This window comes from Oryzias melastigma, linkage group LG13 (assembly GCF_002922805.2).
Source record: "Oryzias melastigma strain HK-1 linkage group LG13, ASM292280v2, whole genome shotgun sequence".
In the NCBI taxonomy this organism is placed as follows: Eukaryota; Metazoa; Chordata; class Actinopteri; order Beloniformes; family Adrianichthyidae; genus Oryzias; species Oryzias melastigma.
Genome location: NC_050524.1, coordinates 17,217,036 through 17,233,030, shown reverse-complemented (window position 1 = coordinate 17,233,030; position 15,995 = coordinate 17,217,036). Strand labels below are relative to the sequence as shown.

Below are 15,995 nucleotides of genomic sequence, written 5' to 3'. Positions count from 1 at the left end.
ACAAAATAATGCACAAGACTCTTCACTTGTTGAGTCAATTCAACTCGAGTCAGCTAACCAGCATTTCCCTGTGGAAACGCAGCAGCTCCCCCAGTGACTGCACAGATCTCCTATGAAAGGAGCCCAAAGTGAAAGCAAAACCCCAGATCTCCCCAAAAATGCACACCTTTCTGTGCACGATCCTGTTCCGATCGTGTGTTTAATGTTTGTACCTGAATGAAGGATGTGAACTTTGAGTCTTTCTTCTGCTTGTTCTTGATAATCTCCAGAGCAAACGGCTGGTTGCTGCAGAACGTCCCCACTGCTTGTTTGATCTTCTCCTCCTCTGCACCACTGAACTGTAACGAACAAACCCGGGGACAGCAGAGCAGAGGCGCACACAGGCTCAGTCGGTGCGGGTCAGAGCTGTTTGGCGAGTCAATTTCTCGTTTCATTTAACCGTAGAAAAGATAAAACAAACTTGCAGAAGTGAGCCAGGCTCGTGTCCTTTAAGCTAAACAAATGTAAATGGAAGATAGACCCCCTAAAACAAATGTTTTCCCTCCGTCTCCCCCTTCTAAAGTTAAGTCTAGGTTATCATTGGATGTGTGAGCACTTTTCACTGAATATATCACATATGACATTGAGATGTAATCATGTCAGACAAATCTAGGACATCTTCTGACATCCTGGTTTACTGAGGAACAAGGTTCCATGTCGATCACTTTTTCTTTTTTTGTTGCACTAAACCCGTCTAAAAGCAAGTAAGGCGACTAAATTAAAAGAAAAATATATATTTAATGTTCCATAGAAGCTTTGTTGGAACACCAGACATCATTTAGTTTTTTTCCAAGAAAAAAAATACAACTGACAACTCACCCAGGACAGCAAATCATCCCCTATCTGATCAATGACGGAGGATTCATTTCTCTTCCGAACAGTTGTCATGTGCTCCAGGATTTGTGCTGAAATGTAGTACAGACGCACCAATGATCAGTTAAAAACCACTTCTTTCTTTTCCAAAGGCGGTCGTGCAGACGCATGTCTCAGAAGTGGCGAGCTCGTGCGTTTTACCGTGCAGCTGCAGAACCTCTCCGAGGTTGGTGAAGATGCTCTTGATGTCGGCGAGGGGAAGTATTGCATCCTTGGAAAGCTTCTGATAGAAAACATTGTCCAGAACCCTCAGCATGCGCACGTGTGCGCGCTCGGTGTAAAACAGCTCTGCGAACACAGTCAAAGTCACTCGTTTCAGATGGCAAATCCTTTGCAAGAAGACGCAGCAACTTGTAGCGGATTCTAACATTTGTGTGTCTGTAAACTAGAAACTAATAACTGCACTGTTTTTACGTTCAAGAACAACTTTATTTGAAAGCATTTCGGTCTGTGAAACTTTAAAACAAAGCTGAAGCTGCATTGGTGGGTTTTTGCAGCGTGTGGGTGTGTCCTCACCGTGAATAACTTCCTGTCTTTTGATTTCATGAGGACTGAGTCCTGCAAGGACGTCTCGCCCCACCAGCTGCTGCCAGTTTGGAGGATCGTGTTCAGAGTCTGTACCTTGGTCGTCCTCACTCTGGACATCAGCTGCACTCAGTCCCTCAAGTCTGTGGCAACAGAGAGAACGGGTATCAAGTTCCAGTTGGCTATTTAAAACACCCTTTAATCTACTGGTTATGTCTTCGTTCCTTGTTTAAAGTGTTAAATTTGATTTACTAAGAGACATGCTCACTTTCTGATAGCCTTTGGCGTCCCGTCATGAGTTCTAGAAACGTCGAGATCAGTGTCGTTAGCAAACAAAGCAAGAAAAACGCGTGAATGATCGAATGTGTCTGTGATTGCACCTGTCGCTTTCTCTGTCGTCCTCCTGCAGCTGGTCCAGGTTGTACAAGTTCAAGTGTGAGGAAGGATATGACAAACCATCCAAGGAGTCAGACGGAAGGCCATCACTGAGTCTGGAAGAGCATGGCGTCGTTGTTCCAGCTAACAAACAAATAATGCTTAGTTAATTCACTGTAGTGCGTAAGGAAAAGAAATGATCCTGTGAAAATGATCCAATGGTCTAATGCTGACCTGGTGTGGTGCAATGTATTAAATATATGGCTGATCATCCGTTTCCTTAAAGATTTGTTTATATTCTAAAACATTGATACCGGTCTGTGGGTCACTTGGATAGGCAAAGAAAAACACATACTAAGTTAGATTGTTTTTGTTTAGGAAGTTAATGGAGGAAGTTTTATTTTGAAAAACTAATAAAATTCTGTTCTCAACATCCCTCTTGGTCATGTGACTTAAAGCAGCTGTATGGCTATCTGGATGGCTAAGCTAGTAGTCCAAAGCTTAAAAGCTAACAAAAATTAAATGATAAAACATATTTGGAAAGTTTCTTCAGGGACAAAAGAGCTAGTGAGGAAAATGAAGAAGACTTCAAAAAAAAAAAAACAAAGCTGGAGTTTTCCTCGATATATGGAATTATTGAGACAGTTGTTCTAATGTAGCAGGGGGCGCTCTGTTTTATATGTGGACTCAATTGTTTCAAGCAAGCAGATAATAAAATTGGAGGAGAAATGGATTCACTTTTATTATATTTAGAAAATACCAGTTTTAGGACGGTTGCGTCTTTTTATTTTGGTTTATTTATCCATCACACCTTAAAAGTCGGATGTAGCTGAAGCTAGCGTCCGGTTGTTAGCCTCCACTTTGACGCTAAAGGGAAAATCTTCATCACACAGTTCACACCAGCCGGAAACATTTCCCGGAGAACGAAGATTCAATCAAATAAAGTTGCTGATTTGTGGAAATTTGTAAAAAGAGACATTTGAAAATACAGCAAGGCTTAATTAGGTTGTCATCCGATTAGAAACTTTAGCACAAAAAATGTTCATTTGCGTTGAAAAAAATACCCAATGAATGAGCATCTATGTAAAGACAAAATAGGATCAATCTTTATGCTCTGAAAGATAATCAGAGCCTGGATTGATTATTAAAATGGTATTAAATGGGGAAAAAATAAAGTAATGTTTCCTTTATGGAATTATTTCAAATCAGAAACAATTTCTACAAATCATCAACTTAGGTTTATTGAATTTGCATTGTCTAAATAAAACAAAATTACTAATATTTTTAGACTTTTTAAGCAAAATTTCTTGGTAGTAACATTTTATTTTGAAAATAGATTTTCAAAAACTGGAATCTTAAAAAGTCAATTTCAGCTCCACTCGGTCCGCGAAAATATTGTCTGATTCAAACTAGTCTGTGGCCTGAAAAAGATTGGGGACCACTGTGCTAAAGCATTTTGTTTTACACCCGTTGATGGAACTAAAATCCAGAGTAAATAACATGAGTTGATCATATTGTAAAATCAGTTTCCGTTACCGGTTTCGGCGTCCCGGCTTGCGTCGTAGCTGTAGGCGGTGCTGGTTGGAGAGTAGGAGTTTAAAGACAACGAGTGCGTGAGTTCGGAGCCTTCGCTTGATTGGCTGCCCCTGAGACGACCGACTTCCGTCTGCTCGCTTGTTCCTAGTGCAGGTTGGGACAGTTGTTTCTGGGGTCGGGGGCGACTGTCTTGACCTTTACTTGCTGGATACAGAGAGACGGACAGCGTCTTCAATTTTCTGGCACCATGAACATTTCTGGATTTAACCACCTTAACTACCTGCTTCGATACGGCTGGGTCGGCGCTGAGGTCCGAGAATGGGAAACCTGCTTTTTTTCACTTTATCATCTCCATCTTTTTCTGCCTTCATGCTTTTCTGAAGTTCATAAAACAGGGAGCAAAACATAGTTACACAAATGACGACACAGACAAACAAATAGTTGTGATGAGAGAATCCTTTAAATCACCTTAATTTTAGGAAGAAAGCTCTTTCGGCCCCATTTGGACTCCAGATTGCGGGGTTCCCGAGCCCTCACCCCAAGGTGCTTCATGTATGCATAGATAACATCCTGAATTGCAGTGCTAAAGAAAAAGATCAACACTTGTGTTTGACAGTTTTCTGGAGAACAGCAGAAAAAGAACAATACTGCAGAAATCTAAAGAGAACAAACCCTCCATACTGCGACTGGTACCATATGTCAAACCACTCTCTCATACAATTTCCACACAAACCATCTGCGCGGTTCTGCGAACATATGGCTTTTCTAACAAGACTGCTTCAATCACTCTCACTTTTGAATAATTTAATATCAACACGCTGCATAAATCTGACTTTTTTAAAGATTCTGTTAGGCTGTCTTAATTTGTAAACGGAAAGAGGTGGAAAGGAAGCGTTAATGATGCCTTAGTGTTTTGGGTTGGAAGTAGTGATTTTGCTTCACTTTTTTATGAAGATGACGCTTCAATTATTTAATGTTAAAAAGACAGAAAAGGAGTTGAAATAAAGCACAATCTTTTCTTACCTTTTCTCTTCCTCTGTGGTCTGAGTGCTTGATCTAGGAACAAAACAAACAAACAAAAAGAAAAAAAAAGTAGAATTGTTTTCAAGAGGTTCTTCCTTGTACATATGACAAGATTTCTTTCACATTTTCTGCTTACAGAATTTCCTCTATCTTGGTGATGATGTTGTCGGCGTATGAACGCTCGCGCTCCAGAGTGACGCGGTCTCGGACTCTTTCTTGATCCAGTCGGGTCAGTTCAGCTTCTGCCACCGTCAGCCCCATACTTCGCTTCTGCCTGTAGATCATCAAACAGCCCAGATTAGAAAAGTTTTCAAATGTTGTGGGTGTCAAGTCCATCATTCAGCCCTTTTTTTTTTTTTTGTTTTTTTTACACACAAGCACTATAGCCAGGGAGGAAGTTCATTGATCTAGTTTTTCTAAGTACTTCATGGCTAAAGATGTTAAAACTCTTATTAAATAGTGGCAGAAAAGTATTTTTTAGACTGATTTCAAGAGAAAAACAAAAGTTATAATCTGTCTATAAATCCATCCCACCACAACAATATTAAAAGGTCTTGTATCTAAATATCAGTAAATTATAAAAAAACAGTCACTTGAAATAAAAAAAAGTTTTAATGCTTAAGCTAATGACTGTTAAGAAATGTTGCTCCTAAAATGACAAAACCTTTAATACCAGAAACTACATATGCATGATTAAAAAAAAAAGTTAACTAAGTTTTATATTTTTTCTAACAAATACATTTTTCAAACTCAGCAATTGTAATGATAATTACCAAATTGAAATTAATTTTAATTTAACCACAATAATAAATCAAATCTCAAATGTACCTGAAGTCTTCAAGGTTCTTCTGGATTTCAGGGAGCAGAGAGTCCTGCAGTGTTTGAACATGTTGCCTGATAATTTCTTCTGGAACTAGTTCCATCCGCCGCCGATCTGCAAACACAGGATGCACCAAATATTTAAAAGACTGCCTCAAGTTGATTCTAAAAGCAGATTTTTGAAGGTGTGTAAACGATAAAGTAGAAAAATTGAATAAGAACAGCAGGAAATACTTACCGAGATCAGAGGAAACAGATTCAGGAACAAGAACTTTTAAATGCTGAAAAAATGATAAAGCGACAACAGATGTTACAAACAATTCTTAACACAGGAGACGAGCACGAGCAGATCTATGTTTCACTTTGACTCATAATCAAATATCTCATCATTGTTCTTAGAATCATAAAAAAATATTAACTGCAAATCTGCAGAGTAACTCCAACAAGTGGAAACTATTTTGGACTGCTGATGGAAAAACTGACTGCATTTTGTTTCGAAAATATATTGTTTTCAGTACAACATTGTTCTCATACATTTTTAAAAATCTGATCCATGTTGTGCTGTGTGCATCTTAACGGACAGATCCTAAACACCGCTAAACTCTAAGGAGAATGAAGATGGACTTACCGCTGCCCGGTCTATAAAGAAGTTATTGAGATCCATGAACACCCGCCTGGTCTCTTTGGGGTTGGTCTGTTTAAATAAGTCAGCGTAGAGGTAGCAAAGCTGAAAACGCAACACAAAGATTAGAAACTCACCTGCAGAGGAGTAGCTTGCTTAACAGCTGGTTATTAAAGAGCTCCTCCGATCATCTTTTGATCGATTGTAAAAGTGGTCCCATTGTGATTATGTTGTTTTTTTAACCTTAGAAAAAATCTGTTGTTTTCTAGGACATAGTTTCTGCAGTGTGGCAGGAGTTCATTATTAATTCACCTGAGATGTTGGCGGGACGGTTTCCTCCAAGACTTCCTGTCAACTATAACTGAGCTGTTTACACACTTTCCTGCTAGCTTACTTATCCACAAGCTAAGATTACCAGTGAAACAAAAATGGCGAGAAATATTGGAGCTATCCAGCCGGACAGTTTTTGAGCCAGATGGCAGCTTGGATGAGGACAACAAAGACGTTCACGGATCTATTCGTCTGTAAATGGAGCAGAGCAGGGGGCATCCAGCCCACTCAGGGGATATTCTGTGCAACAAGAATATCTTTTTCTAAATTCATTTTTTGGTCTGCTCCTGAATCACAATGATTTAAATTAAGAAATACTCAGAAATTAAAATTTCAGCTGAATTTTCTTTAAGAAAAATGTCCTCCATCATCAGGAAAAGGCCACAAGAACATGTTGAAAACAACAAAAGGATGATTTTCATCAGAGTGGGTCTTTATATTGATAGGGGGAAAGCATTGTTGTATGACCAACTGCAGGACAGGCTTTTCCTGTTGCAAGCAGAAATTATTGTGCTTTAAATAATACCTAAACATGGAGACAAGACCTTCCTAAACGACATTAACATCAATAGTATTTGCATTTATTGTCAGTAAATACCCATCTGCCAATTAGTTCAGACTTTTTCTATGTTAAATAAAGTAATTTTTTATGATAACTTTTTGTTTTTATAGCTCCCTTTAGCTTTAGAGTCTTCCAGGTGCTGCTGACTGTTGAAAGTTTGACACAAATGAGTATTTCAGGTTATTACAATAACAAAATGATTGAATAATTTCAGTAGAAAATCTTACCACAGGAGCTGGATCAAACTGAGAGATGACGTGATGCAAAAAAGCTGCAAGGTGGGCGGGGCGAGACTTGAGCTGCTCAATACTATTAAAGCTGTTACACTGGCCGTTCGTCTAAGACACGAGACAACAACAAAATACGCCATTTAAAAAATATCACTTCTTGAGATGGTTGCTCTGAAAAATAGTCCTTCTCAAAAGTATCAAAAATGACAAAAGACAAACCTGCTCATGGTCTGAACCAAAATAGTCATCTTCAGCTCCAATGATTTGGGAGGCAAGCCGAGAAGAGGAGGGACTACTGACAGTAGTAGGAGAGAAGGAGTTCTGCAGGAGGGGAAAAAATGGATGGTCTCAGAAGTAGATCCTCACACCCCACCTTGCATTGACATGCACAATATTTACCCAAATATCGACATTTAACTAGATAAACATTAGGAGGAGCTTCATATTAAGCCAAACGAGTGCAGATACCAGATCAGTGGTGTCCTCTGCCTCTGGGGAATGGCAGGAGTTAAAGCTGTTCCTGGGCGTGCTCTTTGGGCTGGGACAGTAGGACTCTTTCTGATACTGATTATCTGAAGATCCCGACCCAAACATGCGAGATGACTGAAAGAGAAAAAGAACAAAGCAAAACATTTTTCGATTTCTGAAATGATAACAGCAAATGAATCAAAACCATCCATGATATTTATATATTCATTATGAGGAGGTTGCATTGTTTGGTTTAAGGTGATTACGTACAGGATTGTTAGCCCAGGACATCTCTATGCTGCTGTCTCCTTTGGTGGAAAGTGCATGCTCCGTTTCTGGTACGCTCCCATCATTTGCATCACCAGCTGAGAGAATTTTCTAAAAATTCATGCAAACAAAAACATTTTTTTACAATCTTTACCAACAATACAAAACCAATACATATTAAACGCAAAAATACACGTGCATCATTAGATGATCAGTATAAACATTAATTCACAATAAAATCAAAACTAAAAGACAAGAGAGAAACATGATGAGAAACACAATATAAAATAAGCTGTCACACAGACACAAAAGAGTGACTTCCCACTGCGGGAATGTAATCCCCTTGATGGGATTAGGAACAATGTTTGTCTGGAATAAACTCGAAACACTCGACACAAAAATGCATAAAGGTTGGCTGGATATTTCTGGCAAATCTCTGTTTGTGGATTTCCTGCGCTGTGAGGTGAACTTGCAAGTCAGTACCTGTGTTGTCCCAGTGGCCTTGCAGATCTGACCCTGCAGCTGAGGAATGTGTTTTTTAGCTTCCTGGATGTCTTTCAGTAGTTTGGGGGAGGGGTTCCGGTCATACTCCTCCTTCCCAGCATAAACAGCATGAGAGGGAAAAAAAAAAAAAATCAAAACAACGACAATAACAGCAGGTCATTCAAATGAATCTACAACTAAAAATAATCTAGTTTTATTATTTTAGCACTATGCTGTAAACATCAACATTAACGTATCACATTTCCACCTCTAATCTCAGAAGAAGGTTAAAAATAACACATTTTTTCTTTGATTGTTACGAGATTTATCTGAGGTGTTTTTTGCAAATGGAAACGTGATTTCTTAAAGATGGGATAAGATACAACTGTTACTAAATTCAAGAAATCAACACAATGAGGCAAAACTACACTAACCTGAAGGTCCTGGTGCTCTTTCTTCTTCTGCAAGAAGTCTGTGCTGTGGGCACATAAACTGCTATTTTCCTCCTGAAAATGAGTTTCAAAAGTGAATAATCAGATGCATCATCCATTAGAAAAACCTACACTAACATATTATGGAGTATGAAAACATGTTACTGTACTAAACTAGCATCAAGTACCAATGAAATAAAGAGATTTAAGAGAAAATACTTGAGTGTTGTTGCAAAAAAACAGACCAAAAAAAAAAACGGAGGCAAAATCCCCCCCAATGAAGAGGAAACTAAAAACAACAACAAAAAAAGCTGAAGAGAACTTGGTGTAAAAAATCAATTCTCCTCTGTACCCATGTTTGTTGTGAGGCGGAGAGTTGGTCCTGAGGGCTGGTTGGGCGTTCAGCTGCCGGAGAATTTGGAGAAGATATGCTGACACCCAACATGTCAGGTTCTGATTCTGCTAAAGGGATCTGGGGGAGCCCCGGAGGGCGTCCCAAGACGGTGAGGGCCACATAGGAGCCAGCTACAGTAAGGAAGCAAAGATTAGGAATTATTTGTCTCCTAAAAAAAAACAACAAAAATGTTAAGAGTGAAACTAACATTTGATGAGTTTCACCACTTCAATGTGATTAGAATGTGTAACAAGGGTCCCGTTGACCTGGAAGACAACAAAACATAAAGCAGTGAGAACTGACATGATAACAATTACACAAAAACACCAGCTCCACACATCCCTTTATATTAAACTCCCATCAATCCAAAAGAGGAGAATTCTGGCTGACCAGAAGGTGGCAGTCTAAGGCCCCATTTCTAGAAGCAATGCAGGACAGAGATGGTAGCTTGGAGAGCTAATATTAAAAAAGTTGAAGACATTACCTTGATGATCCTGTCGCCTGTCTGAACACCTGCTCGCATTGCAGCTCCATCTGGATGTCACAAAAGAGGGGAAAAAATATTGTAACACAAACGGCAAGAAAATCACGGCAAACATAAAAAACTCACATTATTTTAGGAGTTTTAGTGTAGGGGTTCTTTGTGTGTTTGGCACTGAAACATTTTTTTCCGCTTAATTTCTGCACAGTGAATGCACTACATTTCTTTGACAGACAAAGTGACTACTTTGGAAGACCATAACAGTGGTTATGTTACAAGAAGGACCTGTTTCACTGCTCCACCCAAAGAAAGGGATTTAAGCACGAGACAGGTTATTACAAGCGCCACGTCTAACATCGCAGTCAGCAGCGTACACCTGGAGTCGTTTGTAAACCAAAAACAAACGTGGGGTTTCCAGGTTTAAATCACCATGGAAATATGTACTGAAGTCACCAGGACTGAAAACCCCTAACCCTATCATTCAGCAAATCATGTTTTATCTAAAATAAGTAGATATAAATAAAACCTCACAAACTATCAATGTCAGACTTACAGAGAATAGAGTTTAAGTTGTTAATCTGTTATGTGGTCATTTTGGCACAATCAAGATTATTGATCTGCAAAATTGTCTTTGTTGTTGTACCACAGATACATGTAAAGGGGCTAGAAAGAGTCAAAGACTCATTTGTATTATTTTTGAAAGATTATAGTAAAAAATGAGCTGCAGGTTCGTGCAACTTATTAATAAAAAAATGTCTGAAAATCCCATCAGTCAACCCCAACCTAAGAAATTTGATTTATATATGTCTAAAAGAGCCATACTTGACCTTACCTTCAACAAAATTATAATTGTCCTAACTACCAGTTCAATCTATAAGCTTAAAAAAGGCAAGACAGCCCAAAACAGGACCAGCGCAAATGAGCTCAGAAAATGTAACCGAAACAACATCTGCTTTCTCTTTCTTTCCAGATTAGGAGTCATCCTTACCTTCTTTGACAAGCTGCACAAACACCGGGTTGTCACCACTGACGGTGAGTCCAAAGCCATTTTCATCTTTCTGGATGATCACGCATCGTTGTACCAAGCCTGCAAGTAAAAGGAACAAACTAAGCAAGTTCACACAACAACCAGGAACTTAAAAAAGAAAAAAAAAGTTGCCTGTCCAGCAAAAGCAAATTTCTGCACCTAAGACAAGAAAAAAACCATAGAGAACAACTACAAAAAAACTGTTTTATGTTTCCATTTTAATGTTAAAATTAATTTTAGGTTAGATTACCTCACTGTACAGACATTAGCTCATATAACTACATTTATTTTCTTTTCGTCAACTTTATGTCAGGTTTCACTTCCCGATGGGGTAAAAAAAAAAAAAGATACGCTTTAAGTTTGTGCGTCATCCAAAAATATTTTTAACTGAAACTGCTCTAACCAAGATATTTGCAATTATGTTAAAAATAAATAAATGCAAATAAAATAAAACAGTATATGAGTCATTTTTGAACATATGAACTTATTGTTTAACATGGGCAACAAATCCCCAGGTAGTTGAGCACAAGGGATAATGACTATGTACTGTTCAGGCAAGCAGTGGTTTGAGTGTTTTGGAAACATGAAAAGTCACACCTTGCTTACTATTCTATTTATATAGTAAACAGCAAAATGAATTACAAATCTTGTTTGAATGCAAAATAGGTGTAATTTGCCCCAAACACCATGATATATGTGACAGATTTGACACATTTCATGTTTTTTTTCTTCTTCTTTGAGTCGCAGCTGGGGAAAAGGAACGCGGTTTTTCCGGTTTACGATGCGTTTCATCAACCAGACGACGAGAAGATATGAGATCTTATCTGATGTCTGTCTGGGTGAGACTGACAGCACAACGCAAGTGCTGAAAAAAACGCAGTAAAAAAATGAGTTCTCAAAGAGGAGATGGAGGCTACACTTCATTGGTTTAAAAAATATAAATAAAAAGCGACCCGGATGGGGTGAGGGACCCTTGAACTTGTTTAATGTCGTGTTCAAGATGCTCTGGTCCGTACAGTATCAAAAGTATCAAGAGACTCGATGGGGGTTGGAGTGTGCAGGGAATACAAGTTAATACATGGAGAGTGGGTTGGGGGAGCCAAAAGGCGCATGCTAAGGGGGAGGGGTGTACAGAGAGGGTTAGCTTGGACTAAGAGCAGGGGGAAGGGCAGGGGAGGGACAAGCATGGGTGTTAAAGAAGAAGATTATGTGCCATATAGGTCATAGAGCTGGTGTGAATTTGCCTCTGGATGCAGTTTGAATTGGTTTATTTATTTAGTTTTTGGATTTCTCCAGTCATTTTAGGGATGTTTGCAAATGAAACTGCAAAGTGAGGAGACTGCCATAGTGGAGTATTCAATATAAAATAGAGATTTAATAAATGTAGCACCCTTTGTTAGAAGCAAAAAAAACAGAAAAACTTTTATTTAAGAGCTACCCAACTCAGCTGAATCTCTGCTCTCAGATTTGCTGCAGTTTATTCACATCTTGCCCTCCAGCATAAGCCCCTCCCCCTTTCCAGTGACCTGTCTAAACTCCTCTTCAAATGTTTACTCGAGGACTGATGGAAGATGAATCTGTTTGGAACCCTCCAAGCGAAAACTCAACCAGATTTCTCAGCTTTTCATGTACTTTTTTTTTTACTTTGAAATAATTTCTGTTACTTCTCAATTGTCAAATTTTTAATACAGCTGTAGTTCAAATTTAAATTAATTAATGATGTTGATGTGCTTTATAAAAGCAAGAAAATATTTTAGTTATTTAACTATAACCCTTAATCTCCATCAATAAATTAATTTGACTAATGTACTCTATAATTGTACACCATTAACTGCGTAGGACACGTGTCAGAGTCGGGCCCTCCAGGTAATTATATCCAGCCATCAATTTTATTTTATTGTTAATAATGGCCAAATGTTATCTTGTGCTTATTACTAATTTGTATAATGCTGACGAAATATATTTTTATGGAGAGTAAAATATTGAAAGTTATTTAAGGTTTAATTTGATTTATTTTGGAATAATCTTCCGGCCTGTTTCTATTCATAGTTATGTTAAAAAGTTATGTTTTCAAAGTTTTAAAAATTTAGTTTTGGTGTGTTCAATAAATGTTTATCTTGTTCGGCCTGCAACCTAAGGCGTGTTTCGGATTTTGCTCCCCTGTGCAATTTGAGTTTTATACCCCTGGTATAGGAAACTGGACTGAGTGACCCCTCCCCTTCCAAATAGGAAGTATCTGCTGGCTCCAGAAAGCCAAAATCCCATAGACTTTTTATTGAAAAATAAACAGCAATGATTACTCAAGTCATTCTATTTGACAGAATAACCATTTTTTCTCTACTATCTGCTTTTAGCGTGTTTTTGCAAATCTATTTTTTTCCATTACTGGTATATTTTTTCTTTATTGCAAATCTTACAAGTGATAATACTGACAAATCTGAGGCATCAATAAAAGAATGTGCTGCCTGGTGGCCGCCACATCCAATGTTTGCAATGTTTGATTGACAGATTCTCCCAAGCCTGCTTTCAGGTTTTTAGGGTTGTGGATTTCTAACAAGCTCGCCCCTGACTGATGATGGTGGTTGCCAAACGTTGACAAAGACCAACTTAGACCAATCACTGCTGACTGATGATGTCTGGATCCAACATGGCGGTGCCTGTATCGCGAAAAAATAATGACTGAATTGATTTAATTTGGTTGGAGACTGACGTAATTAATTTCTATGGGAGACGTCACACTCAGTCTAGTTCTTGTGGTCAATGAGTTAAGCTCAGAAAGGACTCTTTAACTATCCGTCTGTCTGAATCAAAGTAACACCTATCCCGAAAGCATAAAAAATACTGCAAATGGGGAAGCATGCTTTAAAGGGGCCATACCATGAAAATTCTACTTTTTGAGGTTTTACGTGTATTATACTGTTCATTCCTCACTATAAAGAACCCTGAAGTGCATTTAAGAGTAATCCTCTAAAAACCTGCACTCTCAACAGCAGCCCCTCCCATACCCACAAAAACGAGCGGGTCGTATCGAGCTGATGTCAGCATGATGTGAACCGTCCCTCCAGGAAGTGCTGCTCTGCCAGCAACATCCCAGGTCTAACGCCAACCCTTAATTTCTCCACTGAGCTAACAGTGATCAGCAAAAAACTTTCGTTTTAGATGCACAATACCGTATATCTTCCAATTGTGTCCCATCGTCAATAAATTCCAGCTCTAACAGGTGTTCGATATTTTAGACGCGGGGCTCCTTTAAGACCCACCCACCGTTGAAACACAGTTGCTGTGTTATTCATGTAGGCTGTGAGCAACTTGTTTCAAGGAACAGTATTAACATATGCATAAATACATTTTTTGAAATAATCTGAAAGACATGCTCTTCTGCATTTGATGATACTAATAAAGTTTGTAGATCATGTTTTGCAGCACCTCATCTCTTAACCCTTGTGCTATCCAAGGCATGTTTACTCTGAAAGTGGGGTCATCTGAACCCCACAAGACAACGCGCTGAACTTTTTTTTCCTAAGGATTTTTAATCTTCACTGGTGTCCGTGGCAGACATAAAATCCTGTCCACTTTTTTTTATCTACTTTTGTTATTGGAGGGATCACACATCAGTTTAAGGGTGGGGTCATCTGGACCCCAATTCTGGATGGGGCACACAGTTGGCACACACAAAACACAGTCAGGGAAAATGTTTATTCATATTTTTTTTCTACGGGCATGCTGCGAGTGACAGGTTGTATCGAACATTTACAACATGCAAGGGTAATTAAGGGTGAATTAGGTGAGACGCAGGTACGTCGTATGTACTATTAATTTTTTTTTTTAAATCTTTAAAAATCAAATAAGTCTACGCTCCTGCCGCGAAGCTTGACTGTTAGAAAAAGGACAATTAGAGTGTAGTTTGTGTTGGAATCCTACGAGCGTGACATGTCCAGTACGTATCACCTGCACAACCCGTGCATACAGCATTTGCCCATGGTTATTAAGGAGCCGGTAATAAACCTAATGATCGACTAGAGTGTGCCCCATGAACTCGGTACCAAGCATCTTACTCATGTCATAAGGGAAAATTATTTATCCTTACAAATACTTCATGATACAATTACCACAGGCACGGCAATTGATTGTTAGCCAATGTTGTCTACGACTATCCAAACCCATACGGTTAAACCTCCCCGCCCGGGTGCAAGTGACTAAGGCTTAAGATTGTTTATTTTTGCTGAGTTTGACTTTAGGTTTGAGCTGCTGCTTTGGTTTTAAATTGGTCTTTGCTTTTGTTCAGTCACCAGTTTACTTGGTTGATACAACCATGACACAATGTTCCATTACTCCAGGAAAAAAGGTTTAGAAGAAAATCAATATCAAAGATTTGACTTGAACCAGCAAGGAGTTAGTTTTGGTTCACGAGGACATTAATACCACTGTAAATCCAAACTGACACAATTATGATGTAAACAGGAAGTAAAAGTATTGTAGGCAATTTCACACCAGGCTTTTAAGGCTGTTGAACATGAAACTTTTCCTGTGAGAGCGTCTTACCACAGGACTCAGGCTTCCCCTCTGCAAGCACACTGTTGTTGCCACTCTTCTGCAGCACCAGAGCATCTGCTCAGAGCCCCCACCAGACAGCAAAGCCAAACAAACACATACAAAGAAGAAAAAAAAAAGACAAGACAAACAAAAAGGAAAGAGAAAATCATGAGGGAGAAAAAAAATCATGGGAGAAGAATTTAAGGACAAATATGCAGTTAAAATAAAACAGTTTAATAAAAGAATCGTAGTAATTGTAGTCTCTCTTTCTTGTCTTTATTAGATATAGACAAGAGTGGAGGTTGGAATAAAAAGGGGAGAATGACACAGAGGAAATGGCTCGGGGTCAAAAACAAACATGGGACTAATGTACCACAATTCTGTGTCAGTATTTGAAGCTCCTTTCATTACAGAATTCTAAATCCCAACTTTTGTCTTTTGATATTTTACCATCTGAAATGTTTCCACATTTGATGACAATAATGTGAAAATGTAAACAAACACAATAATTCAAATTAATGTCAAACCATTTAAAAAGATCAATGCAGTATAAAAAAAATTCACATTAGGTTAGGAGTTACCTTATCTTACTTGTTGTTAGCTTACTCATTTTTTATGTTTTTTTTTTTGTTATTCTCTTAATTTTAACCTGTTTTTGACAAACATGTAATTTTTCCCACATAATACGTGCAGTAGCCTGCCTGCTAACCCTTATTGGACTATTTTCCACCACTTGTGGGTCTGAATCCCTCTGTCGGTGCATCTTTCACACAATCAGCTGTTGTCGCTTGGCAACAACAAAATGCCTAAGAACCGACTGGAGATCACATGGGAGGCTGAGGAGACTGAGAGCCTTTGGAATTAGCATGACTTTTAAACATTTTTTTTATGCTGGCGTTGTTGCATCTGCCCTCTTCTACGGGGGGGGGGGGGGTCCAGTTCCATTCTCAGATGTCCCCTAGTCTGTGACTGTGAGA

At 38.7% G+C, this 15,995-nt stretch overlaps 1 protein-coding gene across 2 annotated transcripts in view; it reads right to left on the bottom strand.

Annotated features, from left to right (window-relative positions):
- Positions 1-15,995, bottom strand: part of arhgef12a (Rho guanine nucleotide exchange factor (GEF) 12a) — a 58,181-nt gene that overhangs the window by 6,301 nt on the left and 35,885 nt on the right. Inside the window, exons 4-28 of one of the 2 annotated variants that reach the window (XM_024276937.2) lie at positions 15,028-15,093; positions 10,447-10,545; positions 9,462-9,511; positions 9,186-9,243; positions 8,936-9,108; positions 8,587-8,658; positions 8,153-8,263; positions 7,673-7,780; positions 7,403-7,537; positions 7,154-7,255; positions 6,932-7,042; positions 5,819-5,917; positions 5,429-5,471; positions 5,200-5,305; positions 4,508-4,645; positions 4,372-4,404; positions 3,817-3,931; positions 3,629-3,725; positions 3,349-3,552; positions 1,818-1,956; positions 1,706-1,738; positions 1,429-1,580; positions 1,054-1,200; positions 859-944; positions 213-338 (exon numbers count right to left, since the gene is read on the bottom strand). In XM_024276937.2, the coding sequence (XP_024132705.1) occupies positions 213-338; positions 859-944; positions 1,054-1,200; positions 1,429-1,580; positions 1,706-1,738; positions 1,818-1,956; positions 3,349-3,552; positions 3,629-3,725; positions 3,817-3,931; positions 4,372-4,404; positions 4,508-4,645; positions 5,200-5,305; positions 5,429-5,471; positions 5,819-5,917; positions 6,932-7,042; positions 7,154-7,255; positions 7,403-7,537; positions 7,673-7,780; positions 8,153-8,263; positions 8,587-8,658; positions 8,936-9,108; positions 9,186-9,243; positions 9,462-9,511; positions 10,447-10,545; positions 15,028-15,093 (2,603 nt within the window). The remainder of the gene's footprint in view (positions 1-212; positions 339-858; positions 945-1,053; positions 1,201-1,428; positions 1,581-1,705; positions 1,739-1,817; positions 1,957-3,348; positions 3,553-3,628; positions 3,726-3,816; positions 3,932-4,371; positions 4,405-4,507; positions 4,646-5,199; positions 5,306-5,428; positions 5,472-5,818; positions 5,918-6,931; positions 7,043-7,153; positions 7,256-7,402; positions 7,538-7,672; positions 7,781-8,152; positions 8,264-8,586; positions 8,659-8,935; positions 9,109-9,185; positions 9,244-9,461; positions 9,512-10,446; positions 10,546-15,027; positions 15,094-15,995) is intronic. The other variant, XM_024276938.2, reaches the window with a different exon arrangement.